At 45.3% G+C, this 22,421-nt stretch overlaps 2 protein-coding genes across 3 annotated transcripts; one reads left to right on the top strand and one right to left on the bottom strand.

Moving 5' to 3' along the window:
* The first annotated feature begins 1,030 nt into the window (after positions 1–1,030).
* Positions 1,031–12,127, top strand: HACD3 (3-hydroxyacyl-CoA dehydratase 3). The gene is made up of 11 exons (XM_079318205.1): positions 1,031–1,190; positions 1,631–1,673; positions 2,740–2,813; positions 4,710–4,874; positions 5,822–5,873; positions 6,239–6,349; positions 6,983–7,110; positions 7,607–7,719; positions 8,209–8,315; positions 9,093–9,224; positions 10,153–12,127. The coding sequence occupies exons 1-11, from the start codon at positions 1,104–1,106 to the stop codon at positions 10,227–10,229; spliced, it is 1,089 nt and encodes a 362-aa protein (XP_079174331.1). The 5' UTR covers positions 1,031–1,103; the 3' UTR covers positions 10,230–12,127.
* Positions 12,128–12,295: 168 nt separating this feature from the next.
* On the bottom strand, positions 12,296–22,079 carry INTS14 (integrator complex subunit 14). Of its 2 annotated transcripts, none has more exons than XM_079318204.1 (12): positions 21,759–22,079; positions 21,391–21,656; positions 20,082–20,189; positions 18,165–18,320; positions 17,085–17,203; positions 16,501–16,643; positions 15,667–15,759; positions 15,027–15,171; positions 14,640–14,773; positions 14,420–14,538; positions 13,985–14,050; positions 12,296–13,145 (listed from the first exon to the last, which is right to left on the bottom strand). In XM_079318204.1, the coding sequence occupies exons 2-12, from the start codon at positions 21,610–21,612 to the stop codon at positions 12,894–12,896; spliced, it is 1,557 nt and encodes a 518-aa protein (XP_079174330.1). In that variant the 5' UTR covers positions 21,613–21,656; positions 21,759–22,079; the 3' UTR covers positions 12,296–12,893. The 2 variants fall into 2 exon arrangements, with proteins under 2 accessions (XP_079174330.1, XP_079174329.1); XM_079318203.1 differs by having other exon boundaries at positions 21,391–21,660; positions 21,759–22,078.
* Between the last annotated feature and the right edge of the window lie 342 nt (positions 22,080–22,421).

The following is a 22,421-nucleotide window of genomic DNA, read 5'->3' as shown; positions in this document are numbered from 1 at the left end:
AAATGCACGTGCAGGTGGAAGCTCTGGGTCACACTGGCACCTGCGGCCTGGTTTTCCTCACACACTGCCCCAGAGTGTCTGTGGGGTTTGTGTTCCAAAATCAATCCCATTGCTACAGCTCACCTGACCTTCTGTGGCAGCTTCACAGCACCAGGGGCTGGCAGAGGGTGGGAATCCTCCATCCAGGGGCAGGCAGGGGCATGGAACTGGTGCCTCCACACCAGAGATTCACACGGAAAACCCTGAGGGTTGGGAGAGAGGCCATGCCAAGACAGTTCTGAAGGAGGATGGATTTGCTCTTGGAATGAGGATGGCTGTGGGAAATGGGCCCTTGTGTGAGCTGCTGAGGGAGTGAGTGGTAGTCTTTTCAGGAAAAAGTCAATGCTGTGTTTTTTTAGACTTATTATCACAGACTTATTATGGAATAGTGTGGGTTGGAAGGGACCTTAAAGCTCAGCCAGTTCCAGTCATAGGCAGGGCCACCTAAATCAGGCTGCTGCAAGCCCTATCCAACCTAGCCTTGGACACTTCCAGGGATGAGGCAGCCACAGCTTCTCTGGACAACCTCTGCCAGTGCCTGGCCAGCAGAAGGTCCCGGGGCACGTAATAATGACAGCATAAGAGTTCTAACAGCTCGGGCCTCACGGCTGCAGGATTGGTATTTGGGAAATTCTTATCAGCCTCTCCTGTCATGGCCGAGACAAGGTCAGTCTTTTCTACCAGGTAACACGCTACAGGACAAGAGAAACTGGCTTAAGTTGCGCCAAGAGAGGTTCAGTTTGGACATCAGTGAAAATTTCTCCACAGAAAGGGTTGTTGAACATTGGCACAGGCTGCACGGGGCAGCAGTGCAGTCCCCATCCCGGAGGGATTTCAGAGCATGGCTCACCGGCGGCCTCGGCAGCGCTGGGGAACGGTCAGGTCGGATCTCGGAGCGCTCGCCCGCCCCACACGGCGCTGCGGTTCAAGGACTCTCCGCGCTGAGGGGGCCCGGCCGCGGCGGCCCCGCCCGCCCCCGGCGGCGCGCGCAGGCGCGGGGCCCGCCCGGCGGCGCTGGCAGTGCGCAGGCGCGGGGGCGCCGCGGGCCGGTGCGGGCCGGGACGATGGCGGGGCCCAGCCTGCGGCCGCACGTGCACTGGGCACAGCGGCACCGCGAGCTCTTCCTACGCGTGGACCTCAGCGACGTCCGGGTACGGCCGCGACACGTGGGGACACCCGCGGGGACTCACCTGCGGGGGGTAGCGGGCGGGCTGACCTGCGGACACCCGGGAGGGGACACTTGCGGACACCTGGGGAGTGACACCTGGGTGACACCGGGCGGGGCCACCTGTGGGGGATTGGGTGTGGGGGGCAGACTCAGCTGGGGGACCCTGGGGGGAGATCACCTGCAGGACACCTGGAAGGACTCACCTGGAGGACCCCCCAGGGGAAGTCACCTGCGGGACACCCTCGGGGCAGACTCAACGGCGGGCGGGGAGCACCCGGGGCAGCGGCAGCGGGGCGGTCTCGCAGCGGGGTCGGCGCTCCCGGGAGGGCTGCGCCGGCGTGGGGCCGGCGGGACCCCCGAGATGGGTGCAGTGACCCCCGCGGATTTGTGGGCTGCTAACTAGTACACGTTCTCCCTCCGCAGAACCCGGACATCACCATCACCGACAATGTCCTGCACTTCAGAGGTAAGGGCTCCATCGGGGGGGTCTCAGCCTGGCCCCCACCGCGGGGGTGTCCCAGTTGTCCCCATCGTGGGGTGCCTGGTTCCCAACAGTACAGGAGCCACCCTGCTGGGCATGTTCAATTGCACCACAGTCCCACCCACAGCCCTCTGTTCTAGCCCTGGTAACCACAACAGGCCCTATCTTATCTAACGAGAAAACCCCAACCTCCCCATATTTAAATACCAGTGGAATTTCCATATATCCTTCCCATCCCAGGCCAGCCAAACCCTGGAGATAGCTCACAGCAATTTTTCATTTCACAAAGACCTTGTGTGCAATTCTTATCGAGCTTCCACATCAGGAACTAGTGCTCCATTTGGAAACTAAAGCAGATCTCGCCCTGAAAGATGGGTTTTTTGCAGCTGGACAGCTGCACATTCCAGCACCATGGAGTTTTTTAAGATGTCTCATTAAGAGCTGCTGTCTCCTTGGTGAGCTGCAGCCAGGCCATTTGATAGGAGGGTGTTGCACATCATGTTCTCTTTGGGATCAGTTTACGGCATGGAAGGGTGGGAATTAAACACAGTGTGCAGAGTTTTGGAGCCCTTCCGGGGACAGGATCAATGTGGGAGATGACAAATGAAGCCTGGTAAGTGCCCTTCTGCTGTTGGGAGGGACTCTCCACATCACCCTCCTACACAGCCAGCAGTGCCATCTCCCTGGGTGCTCCATTGTGTGGAGGCTGGATCCCCAAAGGCAGGAGATTTTCAGCTGGATTTGAGTTATCCATGAGTAGCCTTTTGATCTCCTCTTTTGGGAATTTGACACACTGCCTTTCTGCATCAGGGACCCTTTTCCAGTGTGGTGCAGACTTACCAGTGTGGTGTAGCTTTAGCTGCTGACTCCTGTGTCTGCCCCTCCAGGCAACATTTTGGTGTCTTCCCTGTTATTGTATGGTTTTCTCTTGCCTCTCAAGAAGGCAGGAGGAAAGTGCTGTGAATAAGTGCTGAATATTTCTGTGTACAAAGTATCCTTTGGAAGTGGAGTGTGTGGAACCTCACACTGACTGTCAATTTTTGTCTTTTAGCCCAGGGTCACGGTGCCAAAGGAGACAACATCTATGAATTTGAGATCGAATTTCTCGAGCCAGTTGAGCCTAAAGTAGGTATTTTTACTTCTGTAATTCTTGCAAAGGAAAAGTAAATTTTCAAGAATTTGAAAGGAAAATGGTTGTGCATAAAGTTCCCGATATACTAGGGATATATATATATATATGTATAAAGTTTAAATTTTTTTGGTAACTCTGTAACAGCCAGCTCTGTGGCAGTCCTGTGTGCCATTGTCTTGTTTTAATGCAAATCACTTCACTGGAGCTGGTGCTTGCATGGACCAGCTGTTTGCCACAGCAGTTACAAGTTTTTTAAAGGATTTAAAGCAGCAAAATAATGGGAGAAGCCAGGAATGTGTTGTCTGATGCAACCATGACTGGAGGTCAGGGGAACATTGTGCAGTCATTGTGATGTTTCATGGCATCTTTTGTAGCTGGACAAAAGAAGAAAGTCAGGAGAACTCATGTTTCTGGCTTGAGCAGATTTCTTTGGTTGTGATACGTTGTGGCTCCTGTTGCAGAAATCTTTCCTTAAATCCTGTTGCAGTCTGGGTGGAAAGAGCTTGCCTAGAAGAGCAATCTCTCTGTGCTATTCACAGGTGGCTGTGAGGTCTGCCCCTACCTCTCAGAGCTGTTAGGGGCACAGGAGAACTTGGGATTTCCTCCTGGGGCAGGATTTGTGCTACTTATTCCTGGCTGAGTTGGGATAGCTCCAGTCAGACCAGGAGCCACTGTTCTCTGCTCTTTGGCTAGGAAGGAGACCATGGGAGGGTAAATTTCTAGGCTCTGTCAGCAGGCACATTTCTGATGTGGCTTCTGCTAGGTGTGGAGTGGCAGACAGTGAACAGCTCTTGGTTCCAGGGGCTGGTCACTGCCTTATCATCTGCCTGGCACACAGTGTGGGAGAGGTGCATGTCTCTGCCTGTGCCTGTCTCCTGTGCTGGCAGACACAGGCTCTGCTGAGAGCCAGGCCTGGAAGGCAAGTCCTTGCCTCTGCAGAGCAGCCTCCTTCCAAAAATCATCACTCTGAGTCACTGTGGAGGGACTGGAGAACAGACTGCTCTGTGTAACTACAGATGGTCAGAACCAGGAAATCACAGTCCAGGGTTTTCTCCTTTAGTTTTGATGTGCACCGTGGGTTGCCCTTGCTGATGCCAGGTTGGCCAGCAGTGAGAAATGGAGCCTGTGGCAGGCAAGGACGAGGTGTAGTAGCTGTAAATTCTGTAAATTACAGCTGCAGCCTTCAGATGTCTGAGGAGCACCCAGCCAGCCTTGACAGAGCAGAGCTGGTGTAATGTGCTCAGTTTGGAGTGCAGTTCATGCAGCAGTTTCAGCTGGTCTGAGAAGCACTGCCATGTGGAGCAGCCTGGCTGGTCAGGAGAGTGGGCTCCAAGGTGACTGTGCTGTGGGCTGTAAGGATGGAGAGGTTCTGGGCTGCCACTGTGTAGGTGGAGAGGCCTTATGGGGTAGCAGAGACCACACTGCCTGGTCTGTGAGCTCACTTTGTCTCCAGGTGTTCCCTAAGGCTCTTAGCTCCTTCTCTTGCTGCAGCAGGGGTCACATGGGCTCCCCTGTTTAGACATGTACCTGTGGCTGCTGGCAGTGTTATTTTTATTGCTGGCTAGAGGAGGTGGGTGGCTCACAGTACTAAGTGCAGGAAGGTGTAAAGCCAAGATCAGGGCTTCTAAGAAGGCTGGCACTGGGGTCTGTGTTAGCTCTGTGGTGGGATGCAGTGGTGCTGTGATATGGGCAGGCTGTTTATCAAATCCTGCAACCATCACAGCTGCCATCTTCAGCTGGACTGTCCTTTGCTTCTTTGTTTGGGTGAAAGAGAGACATTTATGCTGCAGCAGTTGTGTCATCCCTGCCTCCTTGATAAGGGGAGCTTGGGTGTCAACTCAGTCTCAGAGCTTGTTTCTTTGGCCTTTTGCTGATGTGTCTGCCTCCAGCCTGTGTGCAGGATGACCCAAAGGCAGCTGAACATCACTGTGCAGAAGAAAGAGAGTAACTGGTGGGAGAGGCTGACCAAGCAAGAGAAGCGCCCGCTCTTCCTGGCGCCCGATTTCGACCGCTGGTTGGACGAGTCGGATGCTGAAATGGAGCTGAAGGAGAAGGTCAGTCCTATGGGCACCTGTAGCTTGTGCTGCCAGTTACAGAGCAAGGACAGCTGTTCTCCTGTGCCTGCATTCTTCATTTACCTGGAGTTGCCTGGTGTGCTGATTGTTATTGCTGTTCTACACAGAGTTGGTTGAGTGGTTCAAATTGTAAGCAGGAATTTGGAAATAGGCACATTTCTGGTTAGAATGGAACTGGAGGCTGTGTGCTGGCTCCTTGCATGTGCCCCTTGCCTGGTGTCCTGTTCCCTAGAGGATCATGTCACTCTGCCATATGGAGCCTAAAGGAGGGAGTCCTGGGCATTGTCTGGCTGGGAAGCAGGGATTGCTAAGGCTTTCCTGAGCCCCAGTGCTGGCCCTGCTGGTGCATTCCCACCATCTGGTGAGCTTGAGCAGCTTACAGTGGTGGGGAGGTGCAAGATGGACTTGGAAAAGACTTGAACAGACCACATTCCTGCAAATCCCTTTTACAACAAACACTGCCCTGTTCCGCTCTGCAGCCATGTGATCAGCATGGACCATAGAGGGGCACTGCAGTGCCAGGACCCAGGAGCATTGGGAAAGGCAGGCAGAGAACCTGGGCTGGATGTTCTCTGTTCTCTTCAGGTAGCTGGTGGGTCATGTAAGAAACAGCACAGGTATAACTGAGAATTAACACAGAAAGCAGAGGCTTTTTCAGCAAAAGCACCTAATTACTAGAACAAACTACACTGTGAGGGCAGGATAACTGGTTAACACCCTCTGGCTTTTACTGTACTATAATTTCTGGATGATGATGTACTGTAATTTCTGGATGATGAATGTGCTGTTTTATGCTGGTGAAAATTTAAACCTTCTAGCTACTGGGTGCTTGGCTGCATTTTAAACCCACTAGCTTTGCAGTAGTATAGTTAACAAATCACTTGCTAATTACAGTAAGTCTTTAAAACCTTATCCTTCATCTTAAGGAAGAAGAAAAGATTAACAAAATGAAAATAGAATCCAGAGTCCCAAAAGACCGTAAGTAACTGCATTTTTTGTGGGTAAAGTGGGATTTAGAAAGTTTGTTCACACTTTGTGAACCTCAACTCTCAAGGAGCAGTTTTGAGTTGCTTGGTGTGTCTTGGAGGGGGATCTTTGAATTGTGAGCTGTTAGAAATTTAATAAAAATGGACTGAAATTTCCAAGGAATGTCAGAAATCTGACTACCAAGAATTGAGTTCTGGCAGATGGTGGCAAAAGCAGAACCCCCAGTGCACCCAACAGTGCTTTTATTACGATCAGTAACTTCCCTTTTCCTTACAAGCTTTATTCTCAGAAAGCCTGGTTTGCAGCTCTATTCCCATTGCACTCTGCTCACCTGATGTGTTTATTATTGATTTTAGCTTTCAAACACCTGAAGAAGGGATACCTAATCATGTATAATCTTGTACAGTTTTTGGGATTCTCTTGGATTTTTGTGAACATGACAGTACGACTGTTCATCTTAGGAAAAGGCAAGTAATAAGCACTTTTATTTATATTGGAGAGTTTGAGTGGATTTTCAGTGTTGGTTTTAAGATATTTTAAATAGCAAAATCTAAAGGGAGACATATTTAGGAACAAAACCATGAATGTATTGCCAAAGAGCACAATGAAAGCCTTTCAAAGGTCATCAAAGTGTCAAGGGCAGGAAAATACTGTCCCCTTGTAAATCACAGCTGTGTACTTTGTGAATGATACTTGAGCTCTGCCAGGATCACTTCTGACAAAATCAGCTGAAGCAAAATGTCTCGCTCACTGCAATGTTAATATTTTTTAAATGACCTGGACAGAATATTTTTTTTTTTGAAGCAGGAACAATCCATTCTGTTGAGTTACAGCACTAATGCCTTTTTTGTAAAGCAATTACTGAAATAGCTCTTGATCCTTCTGTGTGTGAAATGGAGCAGTGTTTTGGCCCAACTGCTGTGAGTTCAAGATAAGGCCTATGAAGAACTTATGTAATTATGCATCATGTTTTCTCAAATACAACTAGAATCCTGTTATCACAAGCTGTGCTGCTGCACCAGTTTCCTGAGCATGGAAATTCATTTGCCCTCTAAAACGGTTTAAAAAACGGTCTAAAATTGGTTTGCTATGTCTTACAGATTCCTTCTATGACACATTTCACACTATTTCTGATATGATGTATTTCTGTCAGACCCTGGCATTAATGGAGATCATGAATTCACTAATAGGACTGGTCAGATCACCACTGATACCTTCTGTAGTGCAGGTAATATTTTAAAATTCTTCTCCTTGCTCTAATGTTTAAAGTAAATGTTTATTTTACACAAGTGTTGAGACTCTCCTTAAATAAGTGATGCAACCTCACTGGCACTGGACTAGATTTCTTACTCACAAGGCAGGAATCCATGCTTCCCTGTCTTGTCTGTGACAGGCTGTCTCCTTCCATCACCTGGGTAAGGGAGTGCAGGACAGCAAAAGCAAGAAGCTGATAAAAGTACATGATTTTGATTTGGTGCCAGTGCCCTTTTTATTTGTGGCTGTTGTGCATAAGAATGAGGATGGGTGATTTAAGACTGGATCCCTTGGATTGTACCTAAATACAGAGCAAGATGCCTCCTTGTAAGAAGCAGGTCACAGCTCAGCTGTGAGTTAGTTGTGTGCTCAGATGGGGGACGAGTAGGTATCTTGTGTTTCTGACAGCGAGGACTTGCCCTTTCTTTTGATGAAGAGTGAATGTTCCTTAATATGTTTTTCTTTAATAGGTATTTGGAAGAAACTTCATTTTGTTTGTTATTCTTGGAAGCTTGGAGGAAATGCAGAGCAAACCTGTGGTGTTCTTCATATTTTATTTCTGGAGTATCACTGAGCTGTTCAGGTTGGTGGGATTTTTCCTCCTACCAAGTGTGCACAGAACAAAGTGGTCATTCCCAAGAACTCTGTAAAGAAGATTTTGATCACTGTATTCTTTGGAAGAGTTGGCCCTAGAGGGTTAAAGCTCCTTGATTGTTCACAGCCTTCCTTCAGCTGCCAAAAGCTGGTACAGGGCTGGAGTCTGAAAGTGATACTGTCCTGTTGCTTTACTTCTTTGTTGCTTTGAATTTCCATTGTTAAATGAGGTCTTTATCTTTGAAAAGAAGCTATTTTGAAAGGTTTATTAGGCAGCCAGGCAGTTCATCTCTGTGTTCAGAATGACTTGAGCTCTGTAAACTGTCCAAAAACTTTGTGTCCATCATCATCCACAGGGACAATGCCTTGAATATCCTTGTGTCATTTGGGAATTGTGTTGAGCACACAGTGTATATACACAAGACTAATTCTAGTAGTAGTTTCCATTTTAAGGTGTTTGTTTCTCCTCACACTGTAGGTATCCCTATTACATGCTTTCCTGCATTGGAATTGAATGGAAACCACTCACCTGGCTCCGTTACACTGTCTGGATCCCTCTCTACCCCTTAGGGGGCTTGGCAGAAGGTATCTCCTTAAAACAGTTCACTAAATAATGAATTTGAGGCTGGGAAAATAACTCAATCTCTTTTTTGGCAGCTGGACTTAAAATAGTAAAATAGAACAACAGATAAATAGATTTGATTTGAGGTGAACCAGATACAAGCATTTTGTCTTTCATAGTGAATCAATTATTATTTTCAATTTGATGTGAAAATAAGTCTTCCTTTTGGAGGAAAGACTCCCTTTCTGGAGGGGGAAGTCAAGGCAATGAAGGGTTGCATGAACAAATGGGACAAGCTGTGCTGACCCAAAGCTTTGTCTGCTGGGCCTGACTTACTCAGCCTGGCCTGGGTTCACACCTGCTCCCAGGTCTTGATACTTTGATATTTACCTTGTATATATACTTAAATATATATATTTACCTTGTAAACCACTGCAGAGGACAGGCAGGGGCTTATTCCTGTGTTGCAAACTCGTGTCTGTGAGCCAGGAGGAGCTTTGGGCATTGCCCAATGCTGAGCAGGGAGAGGAGTGTGCCTGTTTCATTGCTGGGGCATTTCTGGATGGCAAATCCTGCTGGCACAGGCCCTGGGGCTGCAGCTGTCTGTGAGAACAGGAAGGTTCACTGCTGCACCCCCTGAGCCAGGTGCTTCCCACCCTACTGCATGTTCCACACCTTCAAAATTGCTGTCATTAATCAGTGCTGGTAAACAAGAAGGGACTATGCTGCAGTAGTTGATGTGGGCTGGGTAATTATATATTTTATCTGTACTTGGTAATGATGTGACCTTCTGCTTTCAGCTGTCTGTATTGTTCAATCCATTCCAATCTTCAGTGAAACAGGGAAATTTAGCCTGGGATTGCCAAATCCACTGAACGTCACAATCCAGTTTCCATTTGTGCTTCAAATATATCTTATAGCTTTGTTTTTAGGTAAGTAATTAATTACATTTCTCAGTATTGAAATAAAAAGGCCAGTTTCCCCTGAATAACTTGATTTTCCAAAGAAAATTAAATTCCTGCATCTCGGGGACCATGGCAACACAAAATTGCTTGAGTTTCAGCATTATCCTTGTGGATTTTTCATGCAAATTTGTCAGTGATAGAGGGGAGCCCACCTCCAATGAGCCCTTCAAAAAGGTGATCTTGGTAACAAATTAGTAGCATAAAGGAATTAAAGGTTAAAGGAATAATTTTTACATGTATTTATAACCATAGTATACTTTGTTTCACCTTTTATGGGGCATTTGAACTTTGGAATTATGTAGTGGCAATCTAAACATAATTTCAAATTAAAGGAGTTCAGTTACATGTTGCAGTACAACCACAAATGCAACATGTTTTTTCCAGGAAACAATATAGAACTCTCTTTAAATGGTATATTTAAAGAAAAAAAAACCTGCTTGAGACATACTTGATTTACACAATTTAACTTCCTTGTACCCACACCCATGCTGGGAATCCATAACTCACCACAATCTAACAGAATTTTGAACTGAACTTTCACTAGATTTCTCCTGCTGACAGACATTGCTTACAGCCACCCTTCAGTTGAATTTCACTCTGAAATACCTGGTTCATCCTCTTTAGCTCTGCCTCACTGGTGTCACAACTTCTTAAAGGTGACAGATCAACCTTCTAAGGAGCCCTTTACCAAACAGCCTGTGCAGCAACTCCTGCCTCAGCCAGCCAGAAAACCCTTGCATTAGCTTTCCCTGCTGTACACACCTCTAAATAATTTATTTTGTTGTGTGGGGGTTGGGTTGGTTGTGTTCTGTTATCTTTTTTTAGATTTGGTACAGCCATTTAGCATAAAAAAGATGGAATGACATCCTGCCTAAAACACTTCATTCTTTTCCAGGGGTATTTGTAAACTTCCGTCACCTCTACAAGCAAAGGAAACAGCACCTTGGACCAAAGAAGAGAAAGATGAAGTGAAGCAGGACTGCAATGCTTTCTTATCTCATCTGGGGACAAGATAAGCCTCTCATTCTTACCATTTTACCCACTGTAATGTAAAGAATTTTGTAAAATGAAATGACCACACTAGATTTCATGATTTCATAGTGAATTCAGGTAACATTCCCTTATACTGAATTTTGCTCCCTTTCCATCATCTATGCATGGCATTTACCATTGAACATTTAAACGTGTATCCTGTCAACCAGCATATTAGAAAGAAATCCTATTATCTGCATATGATATGCTTATAATCAGTGGAGCAGCACTAATTAGAAATAGTGTTTACCTTTTAATTGGAGATTTGCTCTTTCAATATTGCATGCAGATAGGGCTTCTGATGTGGGGTATGCTCTTAGCTGGCCTGTGCTGTTCCTGGGAGGCATCTTGATGGCAGGAGGAGGCAGTCTGAGGCCACTGTGCAGTGTTTGGGCGTTTATCCACCACTGGGATAAAGTTACTCAGCACATACCCCCCCTTTTCTTCTGCAGCATTATTGATGGTGCAGAATTAAAACTGGAAGTAGCTAATGCTGATTTAAATGCTACCAACTTAGTCTAAGTGAGCCTTAAAAGAATAGGAGCTCTGTGTGGACCATACCAATGTGTATTCCTGTAGCAACACATCCTATCCAGTCACTAGGGAAAGGAAGCTGCCACTGAGGGCTTTCCTGGTTGGTAGAGCAAGCACTGAAACATAACAAAACAAGGGAACATAGGTACCAGCTTTCCCCTGGCACATCAACCCCAACAGAACTCCATCCCACCCATGCAAAGGGAGAATGTGGAATTCTCATGGGAGATAGGGCCCCTCTGATCCATCCTGGTGGGGCTGTGGTTCCTGTATTTAGAGCTTTCAGCAAGCAAGCAAAGTCACTTTTCTGCCTGCATTTAGGGGTGCAGCAGGGAAGTTGGTGTGTATGGTTTGACTAGCCCCTGGGGGCATGGAACAGAGGGTCAAAAAAACTGTATTATTTAGATAGCACATATCAAATCTTAATAAGGGAGGTCCCACACAGGGTTTGAAGGACCCATTTATCTTTGCTTGCTTAAACCACCACCACAACAAAGCAAAGGTCCTCCCACATTTCAAGTCATCTGATGTCTCACCTGGAAAGCTCTGGCTCAGCTGACTTCATTTCAGCATGTTCTTCTTCACACCAAGCCTCCTATAGTGAATCCCAGATTCCTTTGGCCTCCTTAACCCAGTTTAGAAATATACAGAAAGTTTACCTAAACTGTACTGTGGTTATGAACAGGTTGTTTCCCAACTGCCACTGCCCTAGGGCACTGCACAGCAATGCCAGCAATCCAGAACAGACACTGAAGCTGAGATTAGCTTTGTGCCATGTTACTATTTATCTTTTTCTACTGTAAAACAATAGAAACCCTCCAGAAAATTATTTTATATATATTAAAATTAACAAATAGCAGAAGGTTTGTGATATGGACCCAATGCTTGTTACTGTAAATGAAATAGTGTTATAAGGAGACTTTAACAAAGAAGCAGTACAAGCTCCACACTGCATTTCACAAATTGTGTTCTGTCAACAAGAGGCATGATACAACTTCTCTTTGGGAGAAGCACAGCCTACTTTACTCAGGAGAGTTGAGCACTATTTACACAATATTTCACTTAGCACACACTGTACCTATGTTTGAAGTATTTGAAAGGGTTGAATTAGCTGAGTAATAGAACAGCAAGGATCACTTTCATACTTTAATTTCTCTGCTGGGCATTTAAACCTCTGTTACGAAATCCATATGTATTCATCAGTGAAATTGTGGTACCTAGTGCAAGCTGTCACAGATCTTACACTACTGAATTTTAGTCCTTCAGAAAGAATGTGTTTCTATTAATAAAGATTTACAACCAAATTTTGTTTTAGTTCAGTTGTTTGTTCTTTCAAGTTACACAACTTTCTGGGAAGTTGTATAATTTGATATTTAACTTGAGATAAACAGCTGAGACCTGAGCTTTCAATTCACCAGGTCAGTGTTTTGGGCCCCACAGCCTGGTTGCTATGAAAACAGAACAAATCCAACTTAAATTTTCATGAAGAATTATTCTTTATTTGTATTATGCAAATAAAAAACCATGTGTCCCAAGATCAAGTTACTTTCAGAAGCATAAGCACTGCAGTGCAAGTGATAATGCTCAGTACAGACTGTCTGTCAAGTTGGGCATAAAGTCAGGGCCAACACCCCAACATCAGCTCTATCTGATCTTGCAGGGTGCTTCTCACATCTTTCTTTGGACTAATCAAGTTGATGTTTAAAGTGTAGTAGCTGCCTTTTAGGATGCTTTCATCAGCAAGTTCAGTTACCTAGTAACTGCATTCTGTGGAGGCCAGAACCCAAGAGCTGCCTCCAATAGCATTTTTTTTTTCTCTCCTCACATGTATCAAATAACTTCCACCCATCATCCAACACCATCACTGGGTCTGGGACACTTTCCACAGTTTCCAGGTCTGACTAAAAGCCACCACAAACGAGCTACGTTTGTTTAGAGAGCACTGATGCAAAACTTCCCTGTTTGGATAGGGAGTTCTTCAAACAGAAACTGAACAGGCCCTAAAAAGTAAACAGAATAAAATTTGAACCACTTGAGCCTTAATCTAGAGAAGCTGCCAAAATGGAGGCTTCACATTCTCTCAGTGCTGCTACTGGAAAAGTCAGTCTGCAGAGGAGCAATGTTGTGCTCGTAGCCAGCGTACTCCGAGGCTCCGGTACTTGCCACTTTGAGCTGCTGGGCTGCGTGTGTCAGCTGGAAGGCGGCGTCGGGGTGGGCGGTGTCGGGGAGCAGGGTGCACTCCCTCTCCAGCATGTCTGCCACGCCCTTCAGCAGCTCCAGGAAGCCAAAGGCCAGAGCTGCCTTCCGCAAACGGTTCAGCTCCTGCAAAGACACAAAATCCCTTTTAAAGGCACTCCAAGCATCCACATCAAACGTGGGTTTCTTGTGTCTGTTTTTAAAGGTGATGTTACTCACAGTGCAGTTGCTGGAAACTGCCCAGCTTCTCATGGATAGAAAATCAGGGCTGAAGATAACAGTGGTCTTTCCTTGATCCTTTTCTATAAATCTTTACTTCTTCCTTTTGTGCATTCAGCTATTGTATCTGCCTGCTTTGTCTGTGTCCCAGCAGGGCTGCAGCTTAGGCTTCAGTGACTGACTGCTGCCTTTAACCACAGTGTCCAGTAAAATGTGGATACATTGATTTTTCTTCCCTATAAACTGAACAGTGCTTATGGGCACTTAGGCAGGGTATTCATTCTTCAGGTCTCTGGAGGCTGCAATACCAAACTGCTTCAGCACTAAGCTTGCAAGAGGAATAATTGCCTCCAGCTACAGTCTGCTTATGGATCATTATGGTGTGGCCAAATGTGCCTGGAACTTTGTCTTTCTCTGCTTCAGTTGTAGATAAAATGGAGGAGACATTTTCAAGACTCAGAATGACCATCTGTGTTCCTATTCCTCTCTGATCCCTCAGTTAATTTCTGCCTGGACAACAGCATAAAAATTCACCATGGAAGTAGCAGAGGTCATGAGAGGCACTTGTAGACATGACACATCTCTGCCAGAAAATGTAGTGCCAGACCACTGCAATGAGACCCCCTTGTCTCACCTAACCAGTCTAGAGCACTGCAAGCCTGCACTGAGCACACAGTGTGGTTCCTCTGTCAAATGCACCACCATCACTATGGATCAAACTTAGGCCAGCCTGGAAGCTTACTCACTTTATAGAAGGTTTGTGTTTTTTCAGGGAGTTTTCTTGCATTTCTCAAGATCTTCTGTACATCAGTCTGCAGAAAAGAGAAAAAAAAAAAATCTTGGCAGCTTCTGGGGGAACTGCAGAACAACCCCCAACTCTTTATGGATAAATTATCCTGACCATTGACAAGACTGCAACTCACAAAGACTGAAACATAACTGGTAATTATACTAAATTCAATAAACCAAGCCAGATGCTCCACTGGAGACACAGCTCTCATTAAACAAGCTATGCCTTCTGATTGCATTTTAATCATGACATTGTAAAGATGCAGTGTTTATAAAAATGAAAGAAAAGCAATAAAGCAATTACATTAAATGGGCAAGACATGCACAGACTGCAGCTCCTGCTGAGATGGTTCCTGCTGCTCCAGGTAAAGCAGCATGACCTGGATCATTACCTGGAGGCCACTGGGTTTGATCCAGACAGTGACATTCTGAGCATAGCTGCGCTTGTTCTTGGGCTGCAAAGGGAAAGGGCTCTTATTGTCATCCTCCCCATAAGGATTTTCTTTTGCATCTGGGAGAAAGAAGAAATTTATAGACTTAGCAATTAAGAATTGTCAAGATCATTCATACAACACTGAATGTGTAAGTTATTCAGAGGAATGTGACCAGTACCTGAAATGGGGCCAAGCTGTGCCATTTTCCCCAGCCATGGGAGGGGCTCAGGACCAGGTTCAAAGAGTGACATCATGAGGTTTGATTTCTTTTTGCTATCAGCTTGTGAATAAAGCATTCCATACCACTCTGGCCTGTGGAAAAGAGCAAACCTTCAAATGCTGAATATCTTTCACCCCTCTGCCTAGAATGTGCCTCCCTCTCACTGTGTGGAGGCTCAATGTTTGCAATTTGTACTGACAGAAACAAATCTGCAATTAAAAAGCCACAGCTTAGTCTAGCAGTGCAGAGTTCTGAACAGAACACAGATATAAATAAACATAATTTATAAATAAAGCCTAAAAGAGCAAAGTAAGAGATTTTTCAGGCAGACATCCAGCTCCATACCCCAACTGGACGAGAGCCACCATGCCTTCCACTTTCAGGCTGCCATGTAATAAAACACAGAAGTTGGGGATTTTCCCAGCAATCTGATTAGCTGAATTCTCATCTTCAGTGTCATCTGTGATCCCAGGTCCAACCTCATCCCCCTCTGGGGAAGAATCAAAGCAAACAAAGAGAAAACATGAGAACAAATTCAAACACAAGAGTTCTGTTTCCATGACACCACCCTTTACTGTCTGCCTGCAAGAGTTAATTAATACTTTTGTAAAACAAACAGCTGCAGAATGAACTGCTTGGGCAAAGTGGCACAATAATGATACATAAATATTCCACTGCATTGTACCCAAGGGCATTAAATATTCATCTTGCACCACATATTTCATGGCTCATTATTATTCTGAACTGGAAGTTTAGCATGTTCTAATAATAATGATGTTGTAAGGACCCTGCTCCTTTTATGAACTTCACAAAGAACACAGTATGCAAAATAAGAGAGTTTGTGGTGAGGGTTTTAATTTTAATGCAGTCACACAAATATGACATCTGGTATTCTGATAAAGCAAAAAAGCCTGTACTTCCAGTCTAAATCACATTACAAGGGAAGCTTAAAGTAGTGTATGCTGAAATAAACCAACTTGCTCACCTCTGTTAAGTGCAATGGGCAGTACCAAGTGTCTTGACAAGACAGGAGGGCTGGAAATGTCAGCAATATCTACAAACCCAACAATTTCTAGATCTGCAGGGAAACAACAGATTTAAATCAGATTCAAGCCAGTTTAAGTCACACTTGGAAATAACTGAAATGTATTCAGAGCCAATTTAAAAATCACCCCTTCTTGCACCACCAGGTTTTCTGAAGCAATGACTAAAGGTAGCACAAGAGAACCCAAACTCAACTGGAGTTGAAGTTACAAATACATAAAGTTAGAAATACATAAAAACACACTGCTTTTGAAGATGACTTTCAGCACACACAGACTGCTGCCCATGAGCTGTGCTGCTGGACAGTTACACAACAGGACACCTTGATATTTACACTGTACCCAATTCATTGCTGTCTTGTAAATTCCAAAAGAGAAAACCCAAATACCTGCTACTCATGAGAGGTATGTCCACTAACGGGAGGGCTGGGAAGGTTTTTCTTTGCACAGTTGTTTTTTAAAATAATTTCTCCTACCTGAAGCTTATGAGGGTGTTCATGGAAAGCAGCCTGTGGCTGTCTTCCAGTCTCTACCTTTAGAAATTGGTACTCTGAGCTCTGAAAGTGCCTCTACCCTACTCCAGCCCTTTAACCAGGTATATATGGATGAAGTAGGATGATATTTTTGTCCCCTGGTGTCACACATACACTAAAAAATTACACAATCAGAGACTGATCCTTGCAGAGACAAAGCAATAACTACACAGGATGAGAGGTGGTGGCGAAATGGAAGAAACCAAATGGATTTTAGTAAAAAAGCAATCAAAGATTTGTTACCTGTATTAATTGCTTTAGGAATGGGGTCTATTTCCTCATCTATAATGAAAGGCTCTGGTCTGGGAAATACTTGCACATCAGATGTTAAGTGGCCACACTTGAGGACAGCATGGAATGGTGTATAAGCCAGGTCTATTAGCTTTCTAGAACACAGTTATTAAGGAAAACACAATACATATCAAATGAAAAATAGTTTGTCTAAAACACACTAATTAAGCTCCCAAACCTTTTTTTAACTACAGTTAATTCAATAGTTCTAGTGTTGCTAAATTATGAAACAAAGCAGCATTATCTCACTCATGGCAAATTAACAATAATTATGGAAATTACAGTCTTCTATCTGCCAAGCATAAGCAGATGCTATGGTTTGGTTACAATGACTAAAATAAATATTGACCATAACCAGTGAAGGCCAAGATGAAATTACAGTTAACAAGATCATAAAATAAATTAAAAAAAAAAAAAAAAAAAAAAGAGTTTAATTAGAACATCACATATCACCAGATTTCTTATTGTGTTTGTTTTCCTTTCAAGATACCAACTGGGGACCTTCCCAGAGTTCTGTTATCTACAAGAGTGCTCACCCAAACATGGACTGCACATTCTTCAGGCACAGGGGGCCATCAATGGTGAAAATCTGCCCTTCCCCATTGTTCAAATCAATGAGCCGTTCCAGGCAGTCTAAAGAATCTGTGCTTTGAAGCTGCAGAAAAATAAAGGGAAATATTTTTGTTGAGTGTTCTTTTTATTCTCTTTTGTACTAACCAGTACTAACAGTATTTTTAAAGAAAATATACACAACACAGCAAAAAGCATCTGACTGGTTGCTCCCATGATTTTTTGTTCTCTCTCTCCTTTCCAAATAAATCAAGATTCTTTGTCTTGCAGGCAATGTTCTCTTATTACTTATCAGAAATAGATTATTTATTTTAAATATTTTCCCAGTTATTTTGAGATGCAAACAGTGCTTCAATCCACCAGGTTAATCAAAAGGATCATCTTTGAGAGAGATCATGAGGCTGATATATCTAATTGATGCCTAAGCATCTGTGAGGGACACAAGAATACAGGTGTCAAATCAAAAGCAATGCTATTAATAAAACTGAATCTAAGGAATATTAGACAAATAAGCTTCTCTTTAAACAGTGTTTATGCAGAAGAATTCTAACTCCTGTGAAAATTTTTAAAGCTGTGATTGAAATTTGCAAGAGAAAGAAGGAAGAAAAATTGGCATCTTTCCTTCCAAACTAAGGGAAGCTGGTTTGAAGCTGGCTTCAATTTTCTCCTCTCACATTTCTACATACAGTGACTTGTTATAAATGTTGAGCATCTTTGCAACACAAATAATTTATACAAGAATTTAACTGCAGATTAAGAAGAGCCCCAAAAGCATTCAATGTAATTAATTCAGTAATAATATAACCAGAGAAATTAAAATTCCATAATTTTCCCCAGGGACAAACTGACATGATTTATAAAGATTATGGTAATAATGCAAAAGTAGTAGATAATAACAGTGCAACAATAAACCTTAAATTCCCTTTCACCCAGAACATCAACTAAACCTTAAGCACAAGAACATCAACGCAATGTTTTGTGCTGACCTGGTCGTCAGTTCAGAGAAGACCAACAATTATCCAATGCAACAAAGAACAAGACATCACCTCTTCCAGGTTGGCCATGCACATGACATAGAGCTTGGACGGGAACGGGAAGGGCAGAGGGAACCTGTTGCTGTCGCTGCGCTGGCTGTGGGTGGCCAGGGAGTGGCGCAGGGAGCCTCTGCCGATGCCCAGGCAGCCGTCGGTGACCAGGACAACCTGCAGGGACCGGCGACAACTCAGACACTTCCAGCGGCACCCGAACCCCCACACCCTGCGGGAGCCTTCCTGCAGCACGTGCTCCCACCGAAAATCCATCCCTGCTCCCACCGCATCTTCCTCCAGCCAAAGGGCTGCCAAGCAGAATTCCCAGGAAAAGCCCCACAGCAAGGAGAAATTGAAGATTAGACCCTGGTGATTTACACGGTGTACATGGGAAACAAATGTTTTCTTGGCATTAGGGGATTGCACTAAAATTTGAATCTCGTACATTTCATTTTTAAATGTACACTAAGAAGCACAGTAACTACACAGCCAGAAAAGCTGAGCTGTTGGATTCAAGGATTCCAGGTGTATTTTCAGATGGATGATTAAACCTATTTCTTCTGCAGAATCTGGAGAGCAACTCAACTTCCACTACAAGCCACAGAAACTTCAGAAAAGGATAATATGTGATCTTAATTCTTTGCAAATACAGCTACAGTATGCTCACAGTTTGAAAAAGAGCTACTATAGCAAAAACACACCCTTTTCCATTCACTTGCACATTCAGTCAATCCTAGTGGAAACCTGCACTAATTACACTGAATAATGGGATTATTTACACTCAGATGTGATCCAGTCACTTCCAGAGTAGTAAAAGAGCTGCTCCTTCAATCCTGCATGGCAACAGCAGGCATGATTTCTGGCTGGTAGGTAAGGAAAATCAAATCCAATTGAAACTCCATGTGTAACTGCTACATCCAGATTTGTATTCTCCATCTTCACTCTCTCTTGCAGTCTCCTCAGAGCTGGTGCTCGTCAGTGATGTTTTCCACTACTCCAAGGCTGCACAACACACTCCCCAGTGCCCTCCACCACCCCAGCAGTTGAAATGCCAGTAAAACGAGCCATGACACAAATGAGAGGCAAAATAGTTGAGGTCTAATCTCTGCTTGGTTTTCACATCTTTCTTGTTCTTTGCTTTGAACGTTTTTTGCTGTTTCAACGTGCCTTTTGTCTGTGTTGCATGATGAAGCACTATCCTTTTTCTCCTTAAGGAATATTGCCTCAAGCATCTTCCCAGCTCACTGAGCTGCAAAATTACTGAACTTCAATCAAGTGTCTCAGAAAACTGAGGGTTAAAAGCAAACTCTGCCATAAGAGGCAGCAGATTTGGAAAGCTGAGAGCTTGGAGTGCTGAATGGGGTGTGTGAGCAGCTGCATGGCAAATGACTCATTTGGGAGAGAAGTCAGATCAAAACACACTCTACAGCAGCCCCACGCTGTTGGTTCAGAGCTGGAATTGTCATAGCCCTGGAAACCATCAAGAACTGGAGGGGAGAGGCTCCTGCATGTGGGACTACACCCTTTCCAAATGGAGTTGAGGATCCTGGGACAGCACACTGCATCCAGATCAAACACCAGGCCTGCACAGCAGTGTTCCTGAGCCACATTTTATAAACCACTGCACTACAATTGGCAGGAAACAGTCTCAGTTTTTTTGCTGCTGAATATTTTTATAAAGATCACCTTCTGTTCATATTGCAGGTTTAGCCAAAATACTAATTCTTTGTGGTTTTGCAGTAACAGCATGCCTGAAAGCATTCCAAATTTTCAAACTACATTTACATTTCTATGTGCAACTCACAGGAACAGAACCAGTCACAGAATCACAGGATGGTTTGGGTTGGAAGGGGCCTTAAAGATCACCAAGTTCCAATCTTCCTGCCAGGGATAACTAAACATGCAGAGAACTTAAACCAGTGAAATCAGCCATACCTGGCAAGGAATTGCTGCTCCCCATTCCTGCTGGACAATATTGCAAACCCCCAGCAGGGCCGACTCCAAACAGGTTTTGTCATAATCATCCATGTTACTCAGGGCTTCCTGCAAAGACAAACACCACAGTCACTGCTGAGGGATTATCCCTGCCAGGAGACACCCAGCAGTCACTCATGGCTTTGAAGGAACTGTAACATTATCAACACAGCTCTTTAAAAGTGAAAAAACACCTCTGCATGTCTTAAAAAAGTGGAAACCTGAGGCAGCATTTAAAGGAAAACATTTAGCTGAGAAAATCCTGAAAGGTGTCAGAGCAGCTTAATCTTCTCAGAGATTCACAGAGACCACAAGGAGCTGGTCTCACAAAAACTGTTTGGCAGAGAGAGAGTAACAAACCCAAAACTCACATCTGCATCCATAAACCAGCTTTTCTCCTAAAAGTGAAAACCTCACACTTAACACAGTATCACCAGAGTGCAGCTGTGAGATGAACTTGCCTAAAGGAGCCTGGCTGGACTCCTGGCTTGCAAAATTACTCAAATGAACTCGTGGGGAAGTGAAAAATCAATCAGAGAGGATACACTGGCACTCACCTGCTAAACTGCAAACATAACAGAGAACAGCTTTCAAAATCTCTTTGCCCCATGGACAAACCTAAACCATGGTGCCCTGTGATAGCAATGTGTCATTTCCTCCTGCATGTGAGGGTCAGATATAAATGTACCATTTTGACTGGATTCAGAGGCTCCAGTGCCTTGCTGCATTCATGTGAAATTTCCCTCCTGGACTTTCTCCTTTCTATTTCCTGCTCCCAACTTCCCAACACATCTGTGAAGCCCAAAATCACTTATTCTCACTCTTGCACTGTTTTGACTCACACACTCTCTCTCAACAGCAGCTTCTCTCTACCAAATCACTTGACTTGAAGCCTTTCTAAATGGTCCTGTTGGCTGCATCCTTTATCAGGAGCAAACCAACAACTACAGATAAAAACAGGGACATCTCAGAACCAGTTATAGAGCTTCATCAGGCAGCCCTTCCCTCCACCCCATCTTTACCTCCATGCCATTTTAGAGTCAACCAGCCACACCCCAGTGCTCACCTGCAAAGGTGCAACTGGCAAAATTCAATGTTTAAAAACACTGATTTGACCTACCCTTAAAATACGGACAAACCCACTCAATTCATGACATTGTGCACAGGATGATACCAAATCCCACAATTTCACCCTGCTTAGGTGGTGCAAGTGGCTGTTTTATAAAAATAATAGCGACGGTTTATTGCTTTAAGTGTTCACACCCCCTACCTGGAGTGTGTTGTAGTCTCTCGTGAAGGGCACCATCAGCTCCCAGAGGGATGAAAACACCACCAAGGCCGTGAACTCCAGCTTGTAGTTGGTGGCCATGTGCTCGAAGAGCATGGTGAGCCCGTGGGCAGCCAGGTGCTTGCGCTGGTACTCCTCGGAGCCCTCCACCGACACGGGCCGCGTCATGGACAGCGACACGTCCATCACCACCACCGTGGGCATGGCGAGCGCTCCTCCGCCCTCACGGACGGGACCGACGGGATCACCTGCCTGCAGCGGGACGGAAAGGCACAAACATTACCAAAGCTGCACTTGTGGAGCCGCGCGCATCGCCCCTCACGCTGACCCCGGGGAGAAGCGACAATTACCCTTTTTCCCCTCAAAACGAGGGACTGAGCACAGATTCAGTGAATGCACGCTGAGCCCCACACAGCATTTCCAGCTGGGTGCACAGCAAGGCCTGCAGACGGCAGGAGCTGCGCCTCGCTTGGGAAAGGGCGCAGCCCCGGCGCTCCGAGCGCGGTCGGGCAGGGATCCAGCCCTCCCTCCAAACCTTCGCCCTCAGCGAGGCGCTGCCCGGGGCGCTCCCGGGCCGAGCGGCGGCGGCGGCACGGAGCGGGGCGGCGGAAGGGAAATAGTGCTGCACACCCGGCCCGCCGCGCCGCCATGCGTGTGCACGGAAAGCGCTCCCCCGGAAAGCGCGGCCCGCGCGGGAAGGACCGCGCCTCAGCGCCTCACGCAACCCATGAGGGCTGGCACCCCGCGGGAAGCGGGAGTGGGACATGTCCGTTCTGGGGGAATGTGGTGCCCTCATCAAATATTACCACAAATAACAGCTGTGTGTGGAGAAGGGTTTATTAATAAGCATTCCAGCTGGGCAGTGCGCCTCTTTCTCCCGGTTCTGTACCTGTGGGAGTAGGGGGCGGGAGGCGATAAATTCCAGTGCAAAACTGGATCTACTCCTGAAATTGTGTGTTCTGACAAGTTTGCTTTAAAATTGTCAGAGAGTCACAGAACAGTTTAGCTGGAAA

Source organism: Erithacus rubecula (genome assembly GCF_903797595.1).
Source record: "Erithacus rubecula genome assembly, chromosome: 14".
Taxonomy (NCBI): domain Eukaryota; kingdom Metazoa; phylum Chordata; class Aves; order Passeriformes; family Muscicapidae; genus Erithacus; species Erithacus rubecula.
This window is presented reverse-complemented; position numbering and strand designations above follow the sequence as displayed.